This window comes from Guyanagaster necrorhizus, assembly GCF_019112545.1.
Source record: "Guyanagaster necrorhizus MCA 3950 unplaced genomic scaffold BT62scaffold_5, whole genome shotgun sequence".
Classification (NCBI taxonomy): Eukaryota; Fungi; Basidiomycota; class Agaricomycetes; order Agaricales; family Physalacriaceae; genus Guyanagaster; species Guyanagaster necrorhizus.
In genome coordinates, this window is record NW_025064884.1 from 970643 (window position 1) to 994223 (window position 23581).

At 48.2% G+C, this 23581-nt stretch overlaps 9 protein-coding genes across 9 annotated transcripts; 6 read left to right on the plus strand and 3 right to left on the minus strand.

The window, feature by feature from the left end:
- The first annotated feature begins 556 nt into the window (after positions 1–556).
- On the plus strand, positions 557–2267 carry BT62DRAFT_1073248 (uncharacterized protein). Its single transcript, XM_043178924.1, has 4 exons — positions 557–662; positions 709–1154; positions 1201–1408; positions 1457–2267. The coding sequence occupies exons 1-4, from the start codon at positions 573–575 to the stop codon at positions 2054–2056; spliced, it is 1344 nt and encodes a 447-aa protein (XP_043043332.1). The 5' UTR covers positions 557–572; the 3' UTR covers positions 2057–2267.
- An 82-nt stretch (positions 2268–2349) lies between these two features.
- BT62DRAFT_872803 (uncharacterized protein) lies at positions 2350–2801 on the minus strand (the record flags this gene model as incomplete). Its single annotated transcript, XM_043182532.1, has 2 exons — positions 2350–2591; positions 2621–2801. Coding segments are annotated over 2 exons (423 nt in total), but the record flags the coding sequence as incomplete, so codon positions are not given.
- A 419-nt stretch (positions 2802–3220) lies between these two features.
- On the plus strand, positions 3221–4539 carry BT62DRAFT_985289 (uncharacterized protein). The gene is made up of 7 exons (XM_043189928.1): positions 3221–3337; positions 3395–3573; positions 3621–3653; positions 3709–3736; positions 3788–3907; positions 3965–3993; positions 4051–4539. The coding sequence occupies exons 1-7, from the start codon at positions 3281–3283 to the stop codon at positions 4256–4258; spliced, it is 654 nt and encodes a 217-aa protein (XP_043043334.1). The 5' UTR covers positions 3221–3280; the 3' UTR covers positions 4259–4539.
- BT62DRAFT_928580 (glycoside hydrolase family 71 protein) lies at positions 3932–6221 on the minus strand. The gene is made up of 11 exons (XM_043185536.1): positions 6149–6221; positions 6077–6098; positions 5957–6012; positions 5786–5905; positions 5539–5737; positions 5410–5487; positions 5208–5351; positions 5129–5158; positions 4977–5076; positions 4680–4918; positions 3932–4626 (listed from the first exon to the last, which is right to left on the minus strand). Exons 1-11 carry the CDS (start codon positions 6178–6180, stop codon positions 4366–4368), a joined length of 1281 nt encoding a protein of 426 aa, XP_043043335.1. The 5' UTR covers positions 6181–6221; the 3' UTR covers positions 3932–4365.
- A 1001-nt stretch (positions 6222–7222) lies between these two features.
- BT62DRAFT_928583 (glycoside hydrolase/deacetylase) lies at positions 7223–9110 on the plus strand. The gene is made up of 12 exons (XM_043185537.1): positions 7223–7356; positions 7419–7582; positions 7648–7776; positions 7828–7918; positions 7970–8053; positions 8099–8119; positions 8176–8220; positions 8332–8372; positions 8424–8606; positions 8661–8750; positions 8802–8883; positions 8941–9110. Exons 1-12 carry the CDS (start codon positions 7248–7250, stop codon positions 9075–9077), a joined length of 1176 nt encoding a protein of 391 aa, XP_043043336.1. The 5' UTR covers positions 7223–7247; the 3' UTR covers positions 9078–9110.
- Positions 9111–9220: 110 nt separating this feature from the next.
- On the plus strand, positions 9221–11452 carry BT62DRAFT_1073253 (Flavocytochrome c). The gene is made up of 5 exons (XM_043178925.1): positions 9221–9549; positions 9602–9697; positions 9748–10107; positions 10156–10783; positions 10833–11452. The coding sequence occupies exons 1-5, from the start codon at positions 9362–9364 to the stop codon at positions 11016–11018; spliced, it is 1458 nt and encodes a 485-aa protein (XP_043043337.1). The 5' UTR covers positions 9221–9361; the 3' UTR covers positions 11019–11452.
- On the plus strand, positions 11267–12041 carry BT62DRAFT_1002150 (uncharacterized protein; the record flags this gene model as incomplete). The annotated part of the gene is made up of 3 exons (XM_043176820.1): positions 11267–11452; positions 11512–11679; positions 11733–12041. The coding sequence occupies 3 exons, from the start codon at positions 11267–11269 to the stop codon at positions 12039–12041; spliced, it is 663 nt and encodes a 220-aa protein (XP_043043338.1).
- Positions 12042–14337: 2296 nt separating this feature from the next.
- Positions 14338–18114, minus strand: BT62DRAFT_944414 (uncharacterized protein). Its single transcript, XM_043187912.1, has 11 exons — positions 18007–18114; positions 17884–17956; positions 17654–17789; positions 16754–17601; positions 16005–16701; positions 15705–15946; positions 15547–15652; positions 15182–15493; positions 15034–15128; positions 14904–14973; positions 14338–14855 (listed from the first exon to the last, which is right to left on the minus strand). The coding sequence occupies exons 3-11, from the start codon at positions 17783–17785 to the stop codon at positions 14628–14630; spliced, it is 2730 nt and encodes a 909-aa protein (XP_043043339.1). The 5' UTR covers positions 17786–17789; positions 17884–17956; positions 18007–18114; the 3' UTR covers positions 14338–14627.
- A 3710-nt stretch (positions 18115–21824) lies between these two features.
- Positions 21825–22778, plus strand: BT62DRAFT_1002153 (uncharacterized protein; the record flags this gene model as incomplete). The annotated part of the gene is made up of 6 exons (XM_043176821.1): positions 21825–21960; positions 22172–22222; positions 22272–22388; positions 22418–22449; positions 22498–22677; positions 22731–22778. The coding sequence occupies 6 exons, from the start codon at positions 21825–21827 to the stop codon at positions 22776–22778; spliced, it is 564 nt and encodes a 187-aa protein (XP_043043340.1).
- Between the last annotated feature and the right edge of the window lie 803 nt (positions 22779–23581).

Genomic DNA, 23581 nt, shown 5'->3' on the forward strand with positions numbered 1-23581 from the left:
ATCTTTGGCAGACTTTGTTATCTAATCTAATTTGCTTTCTGAGCCTTTGGGACACTAATTTCCGTGTCATTTGGGCAAGTAGTGACATGATGGAAGTGGCTGAACAGTCTCGACTTTAAATGGGCGGTTATTCGAAGTAGGCAAACGGTTTACTTGGCTTCTGGGGCTTTCGTTGTTCAGGTGAACTTGCATGCAACCGGCCCCTAGATATTTGTCTCTGCAGCTAATCCATGCTGGACGATTTCATAGGCATTCTATCACTTATATTCAAAGTACACTTGCAGATGAGCATCATCTCTTCGTAGAGATGACACAGTGTACTGTTCCTTTCTATGCTCAGAGGCACCAATTCTGTAACCGGATGAGGTCTTATTTAAATTAAGCTCTCACTTTTTATAGGCAATGCTTCCAACGTACGTATTTGTGTATACTTTGAATATACTGTGAACGATATGATACAAGTTGTCGGTTGTAACGTCGTCTGCATATTTTGGGTAACCCCTAGCGTGCCCTCATATCCGAGCCGCTGATGCCTCCGGCTATCAAACTGATGTCCTTCGGCTTTTGCCACCATGACGCTGAGTCTCAGCAGTCTACCAGAGGACATCTTGTATAACGTTTTCTACTTCCTAAGTCCTGTTTCTATCCTCAAAGTCAGACAGGTATACATTCATTCTGATTCCTGAGCTTATCTGACCTCAATCCCAGGTCTCCAAGGATCTTTACTCGCTTACTCGCCAGAAGATAGTCTGGACAAACGCATATCGAACCTCGAACAGCTTTCTTCCGGTAGAGCCTCCTGCCGATGCGTCCGCCTTTGAAGTGGAACGCGCTCTACTTTCTGCCATCAAGCTAGACGAGGCATGGAGAAAACCTCAGCCAGAACATGTGTGCAAACGTTTTCTCAAGTACTCCCCGGGAAGGTCCGACAATATCTATATCAAGTTATACCACGGACGATACCTGATGATTGGGTCGCGCTCCTCGTTTTCATTCTATGATCTAGATGCTAAACCGGAAGACTGGGGTCGCCCTATCTTCGGGTCTGGCGAGTCCGAATCCACGTATTCGATCTATCGCGTCAACACGGACGATTCTGCCAAGGTTTCGTACATATCTGCTGTGGCAATGTCACGGTTGCCCCAATATTTCATGTCAGTTCATGTATATTCTTCTGTGGCGAGGCTAATTGTATTGCAGTCGCATATGGCAGATTGACTTTGTTGGCAAAACGCTCCTGCAAGTTGCGGATGTACCTATAGGGAGGAACATGTCAAGTTTTGCAAAGATCACGAACGGATGGCTGGTGCATGGTGCTAACAGACAGCAAGGGTCAAACGCCTTCAATGCCGTGCTGTTCCACATACCCACTCGGCGGATATATGAAGTACCCGTTTATGTTCCTTCTGTACGTGATTTCAATAATGGAGCTGCTTGGGTATTGACGTTCCCAAAGCCAGGAAGTGGAGAGGAACGCATCTTTCAAATAGACTACATCATCGCTCCTCAGCATCTTCTCCTCATGTATATATCAAGACGACAGACCCTATTCGAGGCCTTCCCACTTCCAAATACCAACGATACCGTCATTAATAGAGTTTTATCCGGTTCTCACAGTGGCATCTGTCCATCTGGATTCACCGAAACCACCTTTGTCAGCGCGTCGGACCAAGCGAAACGTATACGTCTCCTGGGAAGCGTCATCACAGGACCCGCACGAGGTATGCCGGGTGTCAGAGTATTCGACGTGGTTCTGAAAAGAGATGGGTTAATTTCGTTTCCGGAGGAGTGCTACAATAATCCCATGTCTGGATACAATCTTCATTTAACGCTATCACGCTCTGGAGCCGTGCGGGGTATCTGCATGGCACCTACCACATTCACCCTTTTGCGTGTTGATTTTGGACCTACTGCTGCTGGTGACATGCAGCTGGACATCACGGAACTTGGGTTGAAGATGGATGGCGTCATTGCTTACGATGTCGATTTCGACGGCTTTCGTGGACGGTTGTGTCTCGTTCGCGATGAAGGTGTGATGATACTAGACTACATATAGAGTTTCGATGTCATACAAGTACACATACGACGATAAACTAGTACTGTAAGATTCGATGATCCGTCGCTACTTGATGATCCACGTATACTCATTTGACATGGAGGACTCGGCATGAAACTTGGCTTAGGAGAACGTTCCTCGTCTCCAAAGGCTTGGCTCCTTTGATAAATGTCGTCTAGCTTAGAAGAAAATATGTCTTCTAGGACTTGATTTGCCCTCTCTCCCCTGCCACCTACTGGAGCTGTTGAGGTGGATACCTGGGCCTGCCGAACTTTACGCCAAGTAGGCAGTGTAAGTCTGGAGACATCCTCTGAGGTGATACCATTTCTTCGTCTGCCCAAATTCCGATATCCTGATATAACCCAATCCACAACAGCATATTCTTTTCCGTAGACAACGCGGTCGGCGTCTGACATCTTCAGCTTGGTGAGTTCCCTGATAGCCAAGCGTCGGGCGCCATGCATCCCCCACATGGATGCCAGTTTCAAGACAGAAATCCACGCATCCTTACTGAGGATTGGAGTCGTTCTACAATCTGATGATGGCCATTGCCATTGATAACACACGACTTCACCAATGCCATCAAAACATTCTCGAAATCTGTGCTCTGCACCTCTTGCAGAACCAAAGGATGCTCATCATCAGATCTGTCCATGACACCTACATTATTCCCTTGAGGAAGGCTAAACATGGTCGAAAATACTTCCGACGAATTAATGAATAGGTGACGGGCAACTTTGAAGAGCTAGTGCTCTACCTACCGGGCACTGATAAGCTTCGCGGTTGGATTATTCGTATCATAAAGCTACTCACTTGGAAAGTCACAGGCTCCCAGTAGAATTTGATATTTCGAGTGTATGTCTCGGAAGGTGTTTCGACATTAACGTTCTTCATTCCAAGACGAGGATGCTGAATCGTGACAACAAGGTATTTATCCTTAGTGAGACGCTGGGAACACGATTGAGTCATCTTCACAGCTAAGGTATAAAATGGAGATACGGTGCTGGAAATTCCCATCGCTCATTCCCGGATGTCTCGGCCGAGACGTCCCTCCCAGGTTCACTTTGGTGAAACCACTGGATTATTATCTGGCACAGCCACTTCCATGTGCCGAGCTCGGCCTTCTTGGGCTTGATCATTTGCCTTGAATTTGAAACGGAATGCCAAATATCTTCTTACCACCACCACTGGTGCTAGGAACCCACCCTACCAATAGCTACGACAATGACTAAGCTACTATCCCGGTTCGCAAAGTCATTTTTTGCTGTCATTCTCGCTCTGGTCAGCTTGGTTCAACTTCCGGAGTGCCCTCCGAGATATTTACCCGTTATTTTATAGGTCGTTATATCCATGCTGGTATTTCTCCACCCTCCAACTAGAGCGTATATCGACCCTTGGACGGGCGACTTTCTTGGTGAAGGGGGCGTAGCTCTCCATCCCGGTTCGTTCAAGAAAGGCGAATGGGATGCCACTGAGGGACCGGTGATCATGCCAAAGCTAGGGAACGCGACTGCCAAGTGTGTTTTACGACTTTTTCTCGAACGACTGAACTAATAGTTTGCAGGGCCGCACTGGGACGGTCGACGTGGAAGCTACTGTGAGCCGACTTTCCGCATCTTGTTGCACATGCCTAGACTTCGGTGAAATTACAGGCACACGATCACCTTGCGATACCCCGAGGTTCTTTTCTTCTGACTATTTGTCGCGACAATGACTTGATTTCTGGTGCAGAACCCTACTGCCGACGAGCGTGAAGCGATGAATTCATACTTTCATCTTCTGTCACGATTATATCCCTGCGGAGAATGTGCTGCAGAGTTCCAAAAGCTGCTCAAGAAATTTCCTCCTCAAGTGAGCTTCTTCTTTCGCTTCCACGCCAAGTCCAAGTCCACTGAATTCTTTTAATAGACCTCATCCCGTCGCTCTGCCGCACTTTGGTATGTGTTTGGAAGCTATGATGTCACTCCCATGTATCAATATACGCATCATCACAGGCTTTGTTCCCTTCATAACGAGGTTAATAAGCGTCTAGGTAAACCTCAATTTGACTGTGCGCATTTGGATGAAGAGTACGACTGTGGATGTGGTGATGAACCTATTAACGGCGCGGAGGTCGTAGACGGAAGAAAAGTAGAAGGTTTAACCAAAGATCCAAGTAAAGATGAACTGACCGGGATAGGGATGATCAACGGTGGGAGATAAATGCTACAGATACTAAAGTCCGTGTGTATTTGCGTTTTGTAGGATATGGATGGATTATCGACAAATATTACGGTGTGCTTAGGAAGGTTCGTTGACAGGTCGCCATGTTAACATGACGCATCGGTGAACGCATTGAAGTTGTACACCTTTGGCCTTGTTCGGAACAGGAATTCGTGCGGTGCGCAATACGCAATGACAGCGTCTTCTCGTTCCATCGTTACTTTGACGCCTCTGTTACCTTTTAAAGACCGGCACAGCTTCGTTACCCCAGCTTTGACATGAAAAGACTTTTTATGATCGTCCCCAGCGTACAGCTTTACCTTGGCTGGTGCCATAGAGAAAACGACAACCCATAAAGTGTCATCCGTCTAGGACAGTGAATATCAAGATATATAGTCAAAGTACTACATCAGCTACTTACCACCTGCCAGTGAGTGGGCCGACCCACGCCATCGTCAGACGCCATTGCGTCTTTGGGATGAGGCCGCGCCCACAGAAAAATCTGGTCGCGCTCAATAGGAGGATATCTCCCCTCCTTGAACGCTCGCGAGTAGTACGCATTGAGCGTTAACCACGCCGTATGTGGAAAGCCGTCAACCCATGCTTGAGAGTTTGGCTGCGCGCCTTTGATTGGGCCGATGTAGTGCGATTCGCCGTAATCTGATCAGGATACAACGTCTAGGAGGACTTAAGGATGGATGTAGATTAAAAGACCGACCGTTCCACGATATGACCTGGACGATGTCGATCTGCTCGCGCATTGATATCAGCTGTTCCCAGCGGCGTACGAAAAGCCAGTCGTCTCCTCTGTATATCCACTACTTGCGTTTCATGGGAAATTCTCTTTGTATCCAGATAAAAGGAGCTTACGTTCTTGTTCCAAGTATCAGGCCCATAATGCTACGAGCTTCTCAGATAATAGTCCCTTATTGGGTTGATTGAGACGTACTGTGAAGAACCAAGGAGAAACAGCGGCCATGAAGGTCCGCCCACCCAGATGACGAAGGTGGTGCTGGTCGGACTTCAACTCTGGACACTCAATCTCGCGTCTGGGAGATTTGGACGTCAAATGAATTGGCCAGCTGCCGTTCCACTGAGGAGATGAACTATTTAGACATGAAAGGAAAGTATTGAAGAGGAGAGCGACTCACGTTGAATGTGCCATCCAAACACATTATTGTCGGATATGTTGCCGGGTCAATGAAGAAGGATGGAATAAAGTGGACCCGCTGCACAAGTGAGGATTATGGTAAGCACGAAAAATGGGTCTTGAGACTCACAGGAACGATCTCTTCGAGGGCTCTCTTGACATATCCCCAGGCCTTGTCCAATGTATGTTGGCCAAATCGTAGATGCTCTCCTGTGAACGTCGATACAGCGACGCCGCCTTGGTATCGAAACATCCCAGGATTATTTCCAAAGGATTTCATGTACTCGCAAAGTACATGAACGTCTTCAGCTGACTGTCCTGGTATCGAGCTATTTTATGTCAGGAGCTAGGGTCAATAATGAAGAAGTAGAAAGCACCTCATATCAAAGCTAAAGAACAGTTTGAAGGAAAGCGTTGTTTGCGAGAGCGCATGGAAACAGTCCGCAGAGCGATCCTTTTGCCATGGTTCGCGTCCAACGTTTAATACGAACCCATCCCTGTGTAAGGCGATATTATTGGGAGGGGCAGGAAGAAATTTGGCTACTCGCAAGTTATTCTGGCTGGCCAATACGATGTCTCCCAACCAGTCTTGGACGCTATACGGCTAGTAGCGCGCCTCAATCATCATTCACGACCTCGGTGCACGAAAGAATATGGAATAGGCTAACATAGGTATTCCCCACCATGAAGCTTGATAATGTGAAAATTTCGAAGGAGAATAGACTGTATGGGGCACTTACTGGGCGAAAACATACTTGGTGGACTTTGACATGAACTCAACCCTCCAGGTTCAAATGCAGAAAGCGGGCGAAGGTGCGGAGGTCGGGCCGGATGAGGCGGAGAGCCATGTGCTCGCATCCAGCCACGATACTTTTTTTTTTCTTCGGTGCCGTTCCTGATTGGGACCTTGTGCCGATACCAACACCAACCACCAACACCTCGTAGGTGTCCAAGGGAAAGATAGAAACCCTTATTTGTCTCCTCCATGCACGATACGTCAGCCCCAAACATATGCTGTGATGTCCACCACCGTTTCCCAGGTTTCAATGTACTAAAGCCACGGCACCACTGAATCCTGGGGCTTAAGGTTCAGTAAAGACGTAAGCCGTCTTGCAATGATGGTGCTCAAAGTTCGTAGGTTTCATTCATTTGCTCTGCTGCGAGAAAGAAGGGGAGAATGCCGTTGATGTATCAGATCACTCCTTGATGACGTCTCCTGGTGAATATCATACGTCGCTTCTGAGACGTGAACTGACCCTCCAAAGATCAACATCACTGAAAACTCATCTGCCGGGAGGCATTTCACCTGTCTTCTAGACTCGGAGTCGCAATTTTCGTTTTTCCATCGTGAAGGGGAGGACCCCTTTGGTCCCGTATTACGATAGTGTCCCGGCCTTCTGTGGACATGTGTTTTCATATTTCGGCCTCATCTTGCCTGAGTCCATGTCTGTGCCTATACTGGGTATGTGACGGTGGCAACATGGTGGCCCAAAGTATAGGAAAAGAGTCGCCTTCCCCCCTCATTATTCGAAGCCGCATGGTTTAGGCTCCGTGGGTCTGTGTGCTTGGTCGAACAGCTACAGCGTGACGATCTGATATGACAACTGACACGGGGAGCGACCTTGAACGCAGCGTTTCTGCTACTCCAGTGCGCAGCCGGGAGACTTGAGCATATCAGAGTAACCCTTCTATGTGACACACCAGAAGATGCTTTTTTTCCGAGTCCGCTTGGAAACAAATGTTCTATTTATATCCCGTTTATTTTTAGACTCCATACATAAATCATGGTGCCTCCCTGTAATTCCCTTTTCTCTGTCCACATCGAGGTTATCCAGGGCCATGGCACTCGGCTCCCTTTCCCTTTGTGCTTTTTTGCTGCTGACTTTCCTCACTCCGGGTTCCCTAGCCGCTGACCGTACTAGTGAGGCAGGGGAGGCTGCTATCTCTGGTTAGTGGAAAGTTTATTGTTCGTTGGTTGATCTCGCCGCATGTTTGTTGAATTTTTTTTAGATCCATCACAAGAGTGTACGGCCTACTATTACGCGCCGTCAGCAACAAAAATCAGCTCCTTTCCTACAATATGGCAGCCTGCATCCATCGTTGCCAATGACTCCGCTGCACAGGCCAAGTGGCAGTCCATCATGGGTAGTGTTCCGACCAACATCACAGCCAAGGTGAGTCCTGCCTCCCATCGTCCATCGATCGTCCTTGGCCCCCTTGTCTTACCTCGTGACAATAGGGAACCAGCACCGGCAACTTCACAAACGTCACGTATTCCGCATCCGACCCAGATTGTTGGTGGAGCTATCATCAGTGTGTTACGCCAAAATTGGCTGGACTACCTGATGACATCGCTACGGTCCCGGAAGTGCGTTGGCGATTCTATTATATGACTTGCAGCTCAAACCTTTATCTACAGCCCAACACTCTAGGGTTTGGTTTCGATGACGGACCGAATTGCTCTCATAACGCGTTCTACGACTATTTAACTAGTCAAAATCAGAAAGCTAGTCAGTACCCGTCTTTCCATTTTCGACCACGGACATTAAATGCAGCTCTAGCGATGTTCTACATTGGAAGTAATGTGATGGACTGGCCGTTAGAAGCGCAAAGAGCAATTGCTGATGGACACCAGATTTGCGTTCGTGAGTAGCTCTTGTTCCTCATGTTCGTCGCTAAAAATTTGACAGATACCTGGTCTCATAGATACAGTGCGTGTCCCCCTGTTGATTATTCCTGGTTTGGCACTAAGGCAACAACGTTTCAGTGACATCATTCTCTAGTGAGGATGCCTTTGCCGAACTCTACTACAGTAAGCCGCCCCTCCTTTATTTCCCGTAGCAACAACTAACCTATGACAATCAGCCGTGAGTCACGTTGTGTTCCGAGATGTAATTCCCATTTAATATGTCAAAGATGGAAGCCATCAAACTCGTCACTGGAGTGACTCCGAAATGCTGGAGGGTAGGAATTTACCTTGCTGCCAACATAGATGTCCTGACAAAATCTTAATAGCCCCCTTTCGGTGATGTCGACGATAGGATACGAGCAATCGCGAATGCCCTTGGCCTTCAAACTGTCATATGGAAGTATGACTCGAACGACTGGAAGGCAGGAACAGGGAATATTACCGCCGCGACTGTAGATGCGAATTACCAAGCATTGATCAACAACGCCACTAGTGGGACCTTCAGCACGGTATGTCAAAGTTACGGATTTTTTTAAACAAGGGTACTCAGTGATATATTCTAGCAAGGAACTATAATGCTGACCCACGAGCTGAACAATTACACCATGTCAACGGCAATGAAATGGTATCCACAGCTGAAAGCTGCTTTTCAGGTCAGTGTGGCTCTATCAAACTTTCTATCAAATACTGATCGGCCTTGACAGTACTTGGTACCCATCGCCGCCGCATTGAATATTACTCAGCCGTATGTTGAGACCAACTACTCGTTTCCTACGTTCGAACAATGTGAGTGCTTTATTAGCCGGGGATGATGACCAGTTGATAATCATAATTGGTATGTAGATATCTCAGGAAATACGACTGTAAATGTGACTGCTACCTCGGCTCCGGCAAGCAAGTCGAATGGTGGTGTGGCTCTATTCTCGTCTGGTAGTCTGGCGTTACTGGGTGTGTTGACCGTCCTAGGGATGATGCCGTAGTTTGCATTTGACATTAGTTATACCGATGACCTCGATGGACAATAATATACCAACTAGGCAAATTTTACGGCTAGACAATAGATTTGAAAACCAGGACTAATTACAGTTCCTATTCATGTTAATACTGCATGTTTTTTGTCGAACTTCTGTGCTTAACGACTCGAGAGATTGATGGAAAGAGTCTGGAAGAGGCGGGCCGATCTAGGCCGACGAGCTCCAGACATTTCTAGACAGTCCACTTGACCTCATCCATGGGGCAAGCATGAACCTGCGTTCATTAGTTCATGATTCCCACCCGAAGGCACTTGCTTTCGGTCTTCATAACAATTACTTTCACCGCCGTATTCGTTAGACATCTCATGTCTGCTCCACCACGCACCATCGTCATCGGAGGCGGCCTAGCTGGCTTGAGCGCTGCTCATACTTTGCTGGAGAAGGGGGCCAGTGTGCTGTTGCTTGACAAGAAACCATCGTAAGTCGCTCATACTTGGGCGAAGAGGAAGGAACTGAAAGGAAGCTGCAAGACTCGGTGGGAACTCTGTCAAAGCGAGTTCTGGTATCAACGGTGCCGGGACTGAGGCACAGGCTAAACATGATATCAAGGATACAGTCGAGGAATTGTAGGTACCCTGTCGTCGCCATTTCTTTCGACGTTGACCTGGTATTGAAGTATTAAAGACACTACTGTATCCGCTGGCCCTCTCGCACGTCCAAATCTCATCCAAGCATTAACATCTAACTCGGCACCAGCTCTTGCGTGGCTCTCCAGCAAATTCAGTGTTGACCTTTCACTTGTCACCCGTTTGGGTGGACATACTATTCCGCGTACGCATCGAGGAAAAGGCGGCGCACCGGGCTGGGCTATCACCTCGGCGCTGATCAAGAAGCTCGAACAGGAACCCAATGCCTCCATCATCAAGTCTGCAAAGGTGCTACGCCTGTTGGAGGAATCAGGGAAGGTATACGGTGTTGAGTATGAGTCGGAGGGAAACAAGGTCCACGCAGAGGGACCGGTTATCATCGCCACAGGGTGCGGAGCTCTTTCGTTCGTTCTTGCTAGCTGCTAACCGTCTTGCAGAGGTTACGCAGCAGACTTTTCGTCTTCAGGATACCTCACTCAATATCGGTCTGATCTCCTCACGCTGCCAACTACGAACGGCGACCACGCTACCGGTGACGGACACCGTATGGTGACATCCCTCTCCTTGCCCGCCGTGTTGTGCGACATGGACCAAGTCCAGGTTCACCCGACAGGGTTTATCGACCCTGCCAACCCAGATGCCAAGACCAAGTTCCTGGCCGCCGAGGCTCTGCGTGGAGTGGGCGGGATCCTTGTCGACAACACAGGCGCGCGATTCGTGAATGAGATAGACCGACGTGATGCGGTGACTACAAAAATGCAGGAGGTTATCGAGACAGGCAAAGGGCCGGTCCGGTTGATACTGAATTCGGACGCTGCGACCGAGTTAAAGGCACATTGCGATTTCTATGTGGTAAAAGGGCTGATGAAGAAATTTGAGGGCGCGGTGGCTTTGGCGGAGGAGATGGGCATTCCAGCGGATAGCCTGAAGAAGACATTTGAGTCTCACAGCAGGTATGCGAGGAACGAGGAAACGGATCCATTTGGAAAGACCTTCTTCCATAACCCGACATTCGAGTCGGAGGCGCCAATCTTGGTTGCACTCATGACGCCTGTCGTGCACTACGTGAGTCCCTTTTCCAGCTGTATTGTACCTGTATGCTGAATGGCTGTAGACGATGGGTGGAATGCAGGTGGACGAAAAGGCGCGAGTGCTCCACGCCGACGGTTCGCCCGTCCTTGGACTGTTTGCAGCCGGTGAGGCTATTGGCGGTGTCCACGGACAGAACAGGCTCGGAGGTTCGTCTCTGCTAGAGGCTGTTGTATTCGGACGAATTGCGGGGACGTCGGCATCGTCTTAGGGAAGAAATTCAAGGACAATTGTATCATTAGGTGTGCATCTGTGCAATGTGAGATGTTTACTTCTTGAAATGTTCGATCCTTCTGTGGCATTGTGATAGCTCAACTAGAGGCATGGAAGGCCCAAGGAAACTTTGAACTATACACGATCAAATTGCCGAACGTTTTCCTTGCAATACGCGCACGTCCGATTGGGCGGATTGTGTACAGTCTTCGTGCCTAGGTCAAGCTGAGGGCATCGGTTCTTGTAATGTGTACGTCCTTTTCTGGATACGCAAGCCTCAACTCTAGAAAAACACCGACTTCTGCTATTCGAATCGGCGGATACCTTCAGTACCTCCTCGTTGCATTTCATCCAGCTGCTAGTAATGGAGGATGTTCCCTTTGGTATTGTCCCATGAACAGCGTGCCTTTACTGGCTGACCTACGTCCTTATGTGCGCCCTGGCACCAGGACGGACGAGAGCAACCACTCTTCAATGGGCCTCGCTAACAGCACGTTCTGGTGTACAAACCTGTCTCAACCGTGCGAATGGGCGAGCTGTTGTTTTCCGCATCGCAGTGGCGGATGAGACCTGCAACTCCTAAGGATCCAATATCTTACCCTGGAGAACTTTACCTGCCTTACGAAAGGCAGGAATTCTTGGTTGAAGCCAGCATATACGTCTGATCTGCAAGGACAACAGACTGCGCGCAGGTACCCGTCGTTGGACCCAGTTGAATGCCCTCATCACGTTCGTCGTCTTCACGAGTGAAGCACAAGCGTCAATGAATTTCCGTAACGTTTCGCTTTCGGGCTTGACTCCGGCTTTATATGAGCCCGGACCAATAGCGTTGTTTCCTCTGCGTTTGGACTGGGAGCTGATAGCGACTCTTCTCGCCTTCTTGCTGGTCGTTCATTTTTTCTCCTGCGATGGTCTGCTTTTGAACATCAAATTTTCATTTACTGTACCTCCTCGCGTTCTCGGACCGTCGCTAACTACTACACATCTATCTCAACTTCGTTTAATTGCGCTCATTGCCTAAATTTACTCTCTCGTATCGCCTAGATATAACTTATAAGCAGACAGTGTTGGAAGCACTCTATATCAGACCATGTTTTCTTACTGTATAGTGACGGTACACTTATTGTATACATATCAAGTTTCTTCCGCCGCGGTTCATATTTTGACTGGTTCTAACTCCTCTTGCACCTCCTGACGGTTCCTAAGGACTTAACTGAAACTTACAGTCCCCAGTGAACAGCGGCTGGAGCTTCCCATTCTACGCTGTACACTCTTTCACCATTCGATCGATGCATCAGTATTAATATGAATTAGCCATTTGAATATCGTAATTATGCTCTCACTGCAGGGCCGGTGCCAGTTACCTTTTAAACGTACAAACTCGTTTTTCCCTCGTTAAATTGTACCCGCGTCTACATGTATAAATTTCTTCCGAGGGTATATATTTTCGGTGCTACAGATAGTAAAAATGAGAACAAGAGAATGCTTTGTCCAAAGGAATCGGGGTTTACCAGTGAAAGTGGCCCTGTCGGGTGTCGGGCGGATTTGGGTTAGAGCTTCTAACATCAAATTCCATATCAATTTCATAGGAACTACATCTTCCCGCTATAAAGTCCTTCGTTTGCTAGTGTGCGGCTCAGGAACGATATTTCTGGCACCCGTGACCAGGAATCTCACGTCTCCGTTTTCAAGAAATTATCTCTAGATCACTTTGTTAAGAAGCATCTCTCTTGGCTTCTTCTACTTTTCAACTCCGCATTCGACCTCAAATTTGATTCAAACTCAGCTGGTCTCGAGGGAATAACGGGTATCCTGCTGCTAATATCAATGAGCGAGATAACACAAGACAGAAGATGGACTAATTCCACAGTAATTCCACCTTTTTACTAGTCTGATGATCGGACTTCAGTTCCCTTGGAAGGAACAGCTTCTTTGTTTGTCATCTCCACAGCAACATCGGTATATTACTGACTGAAAATACGATATAGGTAAAGGAAAGTTTGCGCACATGTGTTGCGATCAGTTGTTGGAAGACCGAGGGCGGTCTCAACGCGATACACGTTTTCTATCTCGTCTGGCCCGCTTTCTCATATTCTTTCAGTTATGCCGCCGTCAGAATCGTCCAAGGGTGTGGGCCGTTACTCGGTAACCTGGTTCTGAGATTCCGGTTTTCAAAGCAGTACTTAACTGTCAGACCATTTGCTCGGGAGACATTCCTCCACCAAGTGGTCTGAAGATATTTCTATGGAATAAGGAGTACTACCGGACGCAGGTGGATGCAGGAAGGAAAACGGATATTTAGCGCAAATCTCAGTGTTGGATACGATGAATTAGATGCTAAAACTAAAATATAGGATGGAAGTAGGTAGGCTAGGCTCTAAGGCTCCCTGAGATATGTGTTCAAGAATTAAGCCCATGTAATAATATATCTGATTCCTCTCTGACAACTATTATCATGAAGTTCAGAAATACGGCTTGGCACGGCGTGCACCCACAACTTATTCAATCAATGGATGGTTAAGTTAACTAGATAGTAAATTGATAACTCACATTTTGTCTTCTAGAGTCTATACTAAGCATGAGCATAGAAGCTGAAGTGAAAAAAATGTATTCAGTTCGCAACAAGGGCAGCATCGGCGCTTGAATACCCGCATTCTTGATGCCCAACTGAAGGAAATGGCAACGAACGTTATGGGACTTAAAAGAATTTTCCTGCTACTAATGCAATATAGGTCAGATAAGGCAAGATGCCCCGGCCTCGGGATCGAATGATTCTGCAGAACGTAAGTAAATTTTACTCGACGAAACTTGCGGTTAGCAGTGTGTGCCTCATGATATGTACCGCATTAGTATATCTTACATTCAAGATCTCGATTGTACGGTTTTTGATTTTCTGACTCTTCGCTAATTCCGTCTGGAACCTCTATTGGATGAGATCAGAATTGTGATCACAGCATCATCGTTCCAAAAAAATTGTGCTGGTATTACCATCGTTAAGGAAGGAGCTCGAAAACATCAGAATGGAAAGAGGAACACTGCTGGATCCAACTGAGGCCTTGTGATCTGACCGTCACCTCGTAAAAACGTATTCATTTCATCCCTCCCCTCAAAATTTGGGGCACTCATGACTGAAGACTTTGTAGTAAAAGTCCGATGTCGGAATACAACGAAGCGCGTGAAACATGTGTCGATTATTGGAGTGCCGAGATCGCTTTCATTGCGGTCGCATTATTGTCATTACTCAGAACAGAGGAATGCCTGGGTCCTATACGTTTCACTCCATCGAGTTGTCCGCTCTTACGGAAGGACGTTTTCATGGCTGGTCAACTGCAGAGTCAAATTCTATGCACTAGATAGTGTCCGACGGTAGTAATACTTTAATGCTTTCGATAGATACGGTGGTTATACTTGTGATACAAAGAAAGAACCCGAGATATGAATACAAATACTTCTAAGATACGATTGTGTCAATAGTATGAGAATGTACGTCTAAGTGAATGAGTGCTTGTGCATGTCCAAGATGTCGGTGTGGATGAATAAGTAGGTACAGATATTAACATACAAGAACCAGAGAACGAGGGAGTGCATGAGACAACAAAGCGTGAAATCAAAGACTGAATACCGCACCGCCCCTCCGGCGACTTTGAATGGGATGCACGACGAACAGCGCCAGGCCTAGTCCGACCGTTAACCCAATCGCGACCGAAACCAGCTGTAGTGCAGTCTTAAAACCGGATATATAAGAGCTGGAGGACCCGGTGGATTGTTCAGACACGAAGACCAAGAGACCACCATTCGCAAAGCCAGACGGGACTTGGAAAAGAATACCAGCTATCTAGAGGTGGATGAATAATAACGTTCGATGAAACGATAGACCACGAACCATGATCACGAAGGCGTTCCCTGAGAAGAAGCGCCCGTACAAGTTGGCCACGAATCCGACCGCAAATGCACTGGTAAGAGAGCCCATCAGTACATGTTCGCCTCATGATTTTCAGAAAAGATATGCTCACCCAACCGCTGCACTTATATCGCTCTGATTGACGAACTTGGTAGATGTGAAATGGTTGGTCACCCAACCCACGGATGCAATCGCAACACTGAGAAACTACACCAGTGCCAACATTAGCGGCGCACAGTCATCAGAAAAAACACGCATACCATTTCCCTCTGATTCCAGGGCATAAAGTTTCTCAAGCACAGCCCCCAAGCAAACATCGGCACGATGAGGAAGTACCAATATCCGCTCGGCGTACGCTGCCACCACCCGCCTTCGGGATCATGGGTCAACGCGCACGTGTAGTCCGTGACACCGACGACGGAGTGGCTCGTAATCTTCTCGTATGCCTCTGCTCCTATCGACAGCCCGAACCCGAGGAACAAGGAGTAGATCACCGCGTAAAACATCCGCACCGCTCCAGAAACGAGGTTGCGCGTCATGAGCTCTAGCGAGCCGCATAAAACAATGAAACCCTAGAAACCATCTTTGTAAGGGGGAGATAAGGATGTCAGAAATTAATACTCACAGGTAGGATGAGTACTACGGAGCCGGACGCGATCGCCGAATAGCAGAGCTTCCCTGAGGCTGCCATACCCGCAGCGATGAAACTGAAAAGCATAGATACCGTGATTCTGTCCCGGTCATTAATAATGTGATAAGGGAGATAAGGGTTGTAAGACTAACTCAAAAACATTCGAGTACAGCTCATTTCTGACACTCAAGAGCTGGATCCCGACGAGGAGCATGCCAAGTGGAGTTACGGCGACAGCATCGATGAAGCTTCCCCCAAAACTGACGATGGAGATGGAAGAGGAGCATATCCCACCAAAGCACATAAGTTGCCACCATGAATAGATTTGTTTCTTGCGCATGAGATTCGTAAGCTGTCCGGATGCATCACTGACGGCAAGGTCGTCGTGGATGACCTAGACACGCAACGCAACGTAAAGACGGAGAAAAGCATGATCTAAGGAAAGTACCAACCTTCCAGTACAACTCGTAAGCGTCGCGGAGCTTGCCTAGGTCCAACCCGCTGCCCTGCTTGATGAACTTGATCGAGCTTGTACCGGTGGATGAGTCGTCGAAATTGATTAGCATTACGTCCGGGAGGTACATGCATGACACCTCTAGGTCGAGTACTCGTCCGGTGGCCTGGATCTGACTCTGCAGGCGATGAGTCGGAGCGGCGAACATCATCATCGCTCGTGCGAGCTTTAGGATGAACTCCTGACGCTGGATGATCTCTGCAACGTGTCGGGTGATGTAGATCTCGCGGGCTTTGCGCTTCCTGCGGCGCTTCTCCTTGTCGCGGTCTCCAGTTGAAAAATAATCGTCCTCCCCCTCGGTAGTTGGGGTCGTTAGAGGGGTCTGAGCGGGTGTACGTCCCAAGCTCCTCACTGGACTCGTGTACGGGAAGTCCCTGAGGATCCCGGACCACCTATTTCTGAGAGATGAGGTGGAAGGCATCTTTTCATGAGTCTTGTCATGATGTTGCAGTTCCGTAAGTGTAGTGAGCGTTTCGTTCGAAGGACTGTTGGGGAAAGAAGGTGCAAAAGAGGCGACATGCTCGAAACTGTCCGATTTTGGCCTGATGGGAATCATCTCGATACTGCGCCGCTGCGCGTCTTTGTCCTTGTCATGGTGGTGCTTCACAATCGGAAACCTGCTCTCCAGAGAATATCTGAAAATGGTTACGTCAGAGCTAAGGATAACTCGAGAGAAGTGGAACAGACCTAGAAAGATGATAACCAGGACGCTTGACATCCGGTTGGATCTGGCTTGACGTAGGAGCTGCGGGGCCAGTGATGTTTCCAGTACTGGCAATCAACGAACCCAAGACGCCCCCGCCAGTACGTTGCTTCGGCTTTCCAAAAGAATAAGATGCCAGAGAGGACAGCGACGCTGCACGTTTCAAGAGGAATTCCTTCTCCTTCGGGGAAGACGGCTTTGAAGAAAGAGAGATAGAAGAATCGCTGCTTGGCTGTGCGGCCCCGGATGACCATGGTCTTTCTGGGAGCTCAGATATAGGCGTCGCCGCCCCAGATAGGAAACCTTCTGATTGGTTATAGAGGGTCAAGAGAGCAGAAAGAACGCCTCCACCTGCACCAGTCAGGCGGGGATTCTTTGGAGCTGCATCACGTTCTGCATCGGGATCTTTACGTTCGGTGTTTCGTTCTCTACTTTTGCTCTTCTGCTGGGACTTTAGATTGAGGAACAAATTACGACCACGGCCCCGAGGGCGTGTATGGGCGCGAACGATGTTGGTTGCCTCGCGATAGTCATTGTCTACAGGTCCAGGAAGGCCTGAGCTCTCATCCTTGTCGATGAAAGTCCCGGGAACCTCGTGGTAGTTGGGCTTTGCAGCTGTCGGCGACGTATCAGATGGCGTCGTGGTGGTTGACAAATTTGTTGTATGAGCGCCCTCACGCTGATAAGGCGTCAACCCGGTGTCCACGGGGGGAAGATACTGGGGTCGAGGTGGGAAATAATGGATTCGAGGCACGGGCGGAGGTCGATCTTCGACGCGTGACTCGGAGCGGTGTTGTTCGAGAGCGTGGGTAAGATGCTCAAAGGCGTCGGGCTATTTGTCAATGTTATTAGTGAGAGAGGAGACAGTGCTCGACGCGGCTCACGTTCAAAGCATGCTCATCGAGAGCATGGGCTTCTCGGTGGTCGACCCATTGCACTTTTCTAGGAGTCTTCTGGCCTGAGGGACCTACCGAGCCACGACTATAGTCCTTCACGCCCTTGTCCTTGTTGGCCATGATACTAACGGGCGTCCGGGATCCATTAGTGCCAGCCACATTGCACATAGAGAGAGAAGGAAAGAAAGAGGGAGGGAGGGGGAACGAGATAGACTCACCAATACTGCCGTCTGGGTCGTTATATTTATTCCCGTCGCAATTTATTGAAGGAAAAAAGTATATAGATCGAATCTACCATGCGTCGATCAGTGAGTGCCGGTAACAGGAGATCCGAGACCTACCCTGCAATTACGGGCGAGACTATCTCAGAGTCCCGTAAGATGGATATGTGTTGCCCACAAGCGTCCGAAGAGTTCTAGTAAAGGATGCGGTCAATGGCCGCAGTAAAGGATCAGTCGACAAATTTCTTTCAGCGACCCAGCATTGGCTGGAGCCGTAGACATGCCGACGTCATGATAGGCCCGGCCCGTGCCGGATAAGCCCGAACTCTGCGCAATCAAGACATCTCGCAGTCTGATTCGCAGCGCGATTTGGACGCTTCTTCTCCTTCAAACTAGAAAAATAACATTAAAATTACGAAACTTTATGGTCGCACGTTGTCGCCAACGTATAACCCTTTGACCTGGATAAATAACCGACTTATTGCCCATGTTCGTCGTATCGTTTTGTTGGCCGCTGGTCAAGAGTCACTAATCAACCCACGGAGTCTTTATCGACTCGTAAACTCCACCTTCATCATCTTCCCGTCGGCTCTACCTTGACAACGGTAAACAATATTCAGCTTCTCGCTCGCCCATTTTCTGCCAAGTTCAAGATAAGAATTACGTGCGAACAAGAAGACCGCTTATCGGTACCAGAAATAATACGCTTTTGTCATAGAGACCACGACCCTTGTTGAACGGGTATACTTTGCCCAAACTTCAATGCCCCCCGCAACAATTTGCGAATATGAACCAAGTAGAAAGAGGCCAAGAATGGATTGCCGCCTAAGACCCGCCTTGATCACCGGATAATCGCGCCCCGAGATTGGAAGTAAGCGCCCTCCGACCCTCAAAAATTAGGTGGACATATATATATATATCTCGTCGGCATGACTATTTTTGATCACATCCGCTGAATCGGGAGTAGTACGGTGTAATGTCCCTCCTTTCCTGCTGGCGCGACGTATAGATACCAAGACGTACACAGCTCTAAAATTAATTCGCGGGATAGTTAGAACTAATTGCGGGTTTTTCGCGGTGCTATGTCAAGCTGCAGAACTTTAATCACACGGAGACTCAGCCGCTGGGGGCCGCAGCTGAACGGGCTTATTAGTGAATATGGGCTTCATTTCGTGCCCTATCTCGTAAAAAACACGGTGGCGGCCGTGAGACAATCCAGAGAGGAGTAAGTTCTATATAGATCAGTAGTGCAAGAATAAACTGTACGACGTACCTGGTTTCTCAGCACCATCACCCATCATTGAACGCCACAACCGGATTCCAGGTGTACTCGTCAAGACGAGCAACAGGTTTCATACGTGTGATAAGCGTGCCACTATAAAAGTAAACACTGACCGGCGTCAAGTGCTAACTCCATTGGGTCAGCGATTTGCGTTCGTACCTTTGCGCATTGGGTGAGGAGAAAATTCCTCCGGTCGGCGCCGACAGAGATCAAAGTCTCGAAGCATTGTAAGGTCTCTGATCAGTCTCACGATGACTCCAGGAAGTGGAAGACATGTTTCTTACCCTAGTACAAGCAACGGAAACATTTGTAGCAGTTCGATGAGTCTCGAAGGGGACGTCCGTTGGGTAGGAATGTTGGTTCAGCTGGAGACAACGGTTGAGAAAGATCAACTCGAACATCTTGACTGCTTAGCGGGTGCTGAGTCAAGCGCATGTATCGCGAACCGGGCGGTGTGGGGTATTGGACCCATCCGAGTAGTAGCAGCTGAAATTTCAGAGAGCAAGACCTTCGTTAATCAGTTGGCATGTCCTTGCTCCCGCGCTGATCTGGACCACATGGGGGTAACGGCTGTCGCATACCAAAAAGAATATGATGGAATGGAAGCGGCGGAGTCGCAATGGCTATCATCATAGTAGTGGCACAGAATCCAATTATTTCGATAGGTACTCTAGTGTGTGGTCGTACAATCGGCACAGTTGGCATGGGTGTTTCCCCCAGGCCCAAGACCTGTTTCTCATCGCGAGTGCAGCCAGATCTGTTTCTGATCACGAGTGCAGCCATAAGGTTGCAAGTTTTGTGCCAATGGAAGCCGCCAGTCACAGCTCTTCTAGAATAAGATCTATTCTCATATGTACAAGTAAAGTTCTAGGGCCGTGATCTTATCGAAAGAAAATATGCGGCAGTCCCGGGCCCTCCGAATTATCGTGCTATATCCCACTTTGAGGACCCCATTCGGGCAGTGGAGGCATCCAGTCAACGACTCGCATAATCGACTAAGAATCACCCATTTAGTTGTCTACGTACGCGGACTACTTGGACTGCCGAACCCCGATGAACGAGGGACATAAGCTTCAGATACATGTTAAACAGGTGCCAAGTGTATGTCGATCTCGACGTCATGGAGAAACTTAAACATAGCCGTATATGTTCGTTCCTGCTCCTGTGTCATTGTTGGCCGACCGAACGCGCACGTATGGGGGTATCGGGACTCAATCACCCACGACATGTCGATCCAAACTTTCCGGCAGGAACCATTGTAGAATGGAAGTGATCCAGTAACAAGCGAGCCGCGGCAGTTAGAGGTATACAGATCTCAAGCATGATAAAGATAAACAGACAAGATTCATAAATGAGTTTTGGGATGCTCTTCAGTGCAACAGATAGATGGATGCTTCTGGACCAGATGGTGGCAATAAACAAGAGTTCCTCAGACGTCGTAGGAGACTTCAGTTTCAGCGTGAGCATGAGTTATTTAAGGACTATATCTTTCCATTGTTCCGAGATACCTGGACTGTAGGGCAGTGTGCTCATTTGACCAGCCAGTGACAGACCGTAACACGCTTCGATGATCGCAGTTGTAGGTCCCAGTCCTTCGAAGTCCGAGAATCGTCTACACAGTTTGATTAGGATAGTATCTTCTTCACTGTCTAATTATATGACATACGCTCCGTTGAAGTCATGAACTACGGGGGGATTGGGAGGAAGCAAACGATGGGACAGTAAATTTCAGCCAAAGAGAAGGTCCAGACTCGACTGCTTCTCGGCAATCGCCGGAACAACCTCTTTCCTTACCGTCAACTGTCGATTCGTCTTGTATCGTCTTTTCTTTGCCTCAAAGTATCTCTTGTCTCTTATTTTGCGGTAAAAACATGAAGGAATGGCAGTGTCGATCGTGTAGGAGTATATTTCTCTATCTCGCCAACCCGCAAGACTTGGTTGTCCTGCTTCGCAAACACTCCTGGCTTTGGTATCTCTCCTCTCACGGACTTGGTGGCCGGGGAAATACTGGAGAGTTCTATGATGTGCGTTCCCAATGAAATGAATGGAATTGAGATCTGACCTTTATTTTCAATCGCAATGAGTCCTGGGAGCTGTCTTCCTACGCCGGATGTAAGTGGTTCCGTTTGGTTTCGGTGGACATGGTAGTTCATTGAGCTTCAGGTGAAGAACTTCAATCCACTGGACAACCATGCTTTGGTATGGTCAGACGATTACCGCTTTGAAAAGACAAATTCCGAAGACGAGGACTGTGATGACGACTGCCAAGACGTCTCTAATCCGAGAAGTTTGTCAAGAAATGGTTCTAGGCGAAGAATTATCCTTATCTATGGGCAGAAGATATATTGGCGACATTCTAGCTGAATTTCTCTGACCTGACCAGAACTCAATGTAAGAGTTCGCGTCTGTCCAGGCGTTGATCATTTGTGGTATAGCAAGACTAAGAGTAATCTCTTACATGGACTTCTATGACAAAATTTATTACGGAGAAGTCTCAAAAGGTCTTTCCGGGCACACTCTCGGAGGCGATCGGTTACTGAAGGTATGGCATTTTCGATTTATGTTTTGTTCAATTTAATTATTGGTTCGTAGGATCTGTGCTTAAAACATTTGTACAATAAATATTTTGTATCAATAAAGACCTCAAAATCTTTCAATGGACAACTCCGTATGGAGACTTCAAAACGATCATGTCGACCGTCCTATCAAAATTTATAACAAAGACCCGTGGTCATCGCCCTATGTTCGAACTCAGATTGTCGATGTCGCAGCTAACGGTTCAAACGTGGCAGGTACACCCTTGTCTTTCGCAGTACTTAATATGCTAGAAGTTCATACCGCATCTTTCACCAATCCGAAGGCACCAAATCTCACTTAGACATGTTCAATTGTATCGCGCGTGAGTCTCAATATTGTCTCTGAGTCCTCCTTTTCTTGATTGCTCCGGTAGAATACCACGGACCGTGAAACAGAGCACTTGTCATGACCACATCTGTCTTCTAGGTGGAATCATTTTAATTCTGCTCTCAGAAGAACTAAAGATCCTCGGAATTCGTACGCGCAGCTTCTTGAATGGCAGATTGAATCCACTGATAGAGTTTAGATAAATGCCTATCCCTGTCGGTAGAAGAATTTGAATATGACCGCCTTCGGAGCTTTGCATGCGTCACGGACTATGTCGGTCCTTCCTGTCATGGCTGGGGAGCGTCGGGAGCGTTGCGTGGGTAAACTAAAACGATCTTCCATCAGCTATTCCGTCGTTGGGATACTCTGATAAACGTGTCTGATGCGACGAAGCCATCCATCCGATACATTTCTCACCGGCGTAGATGGCTTATATTGACCCGGACTGCCTGCCGAGGACTGTCGTATCAGCTCGTCTTTCTGGCAGTGGTTACAGAACACCAGGATCTGGAATAGAATGTGGTGCCGGCAGGAAGTCCAGAAAATTCTCGACGTTATATCAGGGCATCGGTGAGGACACCGACAGTGAGTGTGGAATCGGCGGCGTTAGCCTGGTCTCGACACTGGCGGGAAACTTAGCCTTGACTAAGCGATGAAGAAGACAGTCGAGGTGGCCAGAGGAGCGGATACCCATGCCGTAGATTAACGCCTCGTAAGTTCGAGAAGGTTAGTCTCCAAGAACCAGTCCAGCTGAAACAGGCCCACTTTGGATGAGAGACGTTCTCCGTTTTCCTTAATGTAAACAGGTTCAATTCATTTTCCTGACAACTCTTCGACCCGACACGGGCCACAGAAGAAGCGCCTCTACTAAAATGCTGTGGCCGAAGAGTCCCCGAGCTTTATCCTTTTGTGTGGCCGTTTCTCTCGATTCTGCTTTTTTTGGATGAATTGTCAGCTGTGAGTTTTGTGTCCCTTTCTCGAATCGTCTTCGGGTCAGGCTAATGTCAACAGGTGATACTTTGTACTATTTACAGGCATATATAGAACCCGTTACACGGTAGAACCCATTGGCTACACTCTATATGCCGCCTCTGACAATCTGATATCCTGGAACTTCCCCCTGAACTTGCTTTCCACCCCAGCTTGGAATTGATGTTCCGACAAGAATACCCTGCCCATCCGAGTGCCGGCCTCTGAAGCATACGCCTCTTCTCGGACATGCCCCAGCAACAGCGCCGTCTCCCATTCTATCACCCTGACATCCCTTACGCTTACAACTTGACAGCGCGTCGCCAGCGCCCTTTGAGACGCTTAGCAATGGCGTGGCTCGATGGAGAGTGAAGCTCACCTGAAAGATGATGTTTTCCCAGTAATGGTCTGGTTGGGAAGGCGGAGTCGGCGGAGCCTACTTCGTAGAAGTCTGACCGTACAAGTATCGCTGGGTTCAGGACCGGACTGGGTGGAGAGGGTGGGGAGTATGAGATTTTATAACTGTCTTTCTTCCTTACT

Coding starts and splice junctions, on each gene's coding strand:
- BT62DRAFT_944414 (XM_043187912.1), bottom strand. CDS start 17,785: ATGGCCAACAAGGACAAGGGCGTGAAGGACTATAGTCGTGGCTCGGTA. Junction 16,702..16,753: donor CCTGGTTATCATCTTTCTAG/GTCTGTTCCACT, acceptor AACCATTTTCAG/ATATTCTCTGGAGAGCAGGT. Junction 15,129..15,181: donor CCTGGAATCAGAGGGAAATG/GTATGCGTGTTT, acceptor GCACTGGTGTAG/TTTCTCAGTGTTGCGATTGC.
- BT62DRAFT_985289 (XM_043189928.1), top strand. CDS start 3,281: ATGACTAAGCTACTATCCCGGTTCGCAAAGTCATTTTTTGCTGTCATT. Junction 3,574..3,620: donor CTAGGGAACGCGACTGCCAA/GTGTGTTTTACG, acceptor AATAGTTTGCAG/GGCCGCACTGGGACGGTCGA. Junction 3,994..4,050: donor CGTCGCTCTGCCGCACTTTG/GTATGTGTTTGG, acceptor GCATCATCACAG/GCTTTGTTCCCTTCATAACG.
- BT62DRAFT_1073248 (XM_043178924.1), top strand. CDS start 573: ATGACGCTGAGTCTCAGCAGTCTACCAGAGGACATCTTGTATAACGTT. Junction 663..708: donor CTATCCTCAAAGTCAGACAG/GTATACATTCAT, acceptor CCTCAATCCCAG/GTCTCCAAGGATCTTTACTC. Junction 1,155..1,200: donor CGGTTGCCCCAATATTTCAT/GTCAGTTCATGT, acceptor ATTGTATTGCAG/TCGCATATGGCAGATTGACT.
- BT62DRAFT_1073253 (XM_043178925.1), top strand. CDS start 9,362: ATGATTCCCACCCGAAGGCACTTGCTTTCGGTCTTCATAACAATTACT. Junction 9,550..9,601: donor TTGCTTGACAAGAAACCATC/GTAAGTCGCTCA, acceptor GGAAGCTGCAAG/ACTCGGTGGGAACTCTGTCA. Junction 9,698..9,747: donor AAGGATACAGTCGAGGAATT/GTAGGTACCCTG, acceptor CTGGTATTGAAG/TATTAAAGACACTACTGTAT.
- BT62DRAFT_928583 (XM_043185537.1), top strand. CDS start 7,248: ATGGCACTCGGCTCCCTTTCCCTTTGTGCTTTTTTGCTGCTGACTTTC. Junction 8,373..8,423: donor TGACTCCGAAATGCTGGAGG/GTAGGAATTTAC, acceptor AAATCTTAATAG/CCCCCTTTCGGTGATGTCGA. Junction 8,884..8,940: donor GTTTCCTACGTTCGAACAAT/GTGAGTGCTTTA, acceptor ATTGGTATGTAG/ATATCTCAGGAAATACGACT.
- BT62DRAFT_928580 (XM_043185536.1), bottom strand. CDS start 6,180: ATGTCAAAGTCCACCAAGTATGTTTTCGCCCA. Junction 6,013..6,076: donor TCATGGTGGGGAATACCTAT/GTTAGCCTATTC, acceptor GCGCGCTACTAG/CCGTATAGCGTCCAAGACTG. Junction 5,906..5,956: donor TTGGCCAGCCAGAATAACTT/GCGAGTAGCCAA, acceptor CGCCTTACACAG/GGATGGGTTCGTATTAAACG.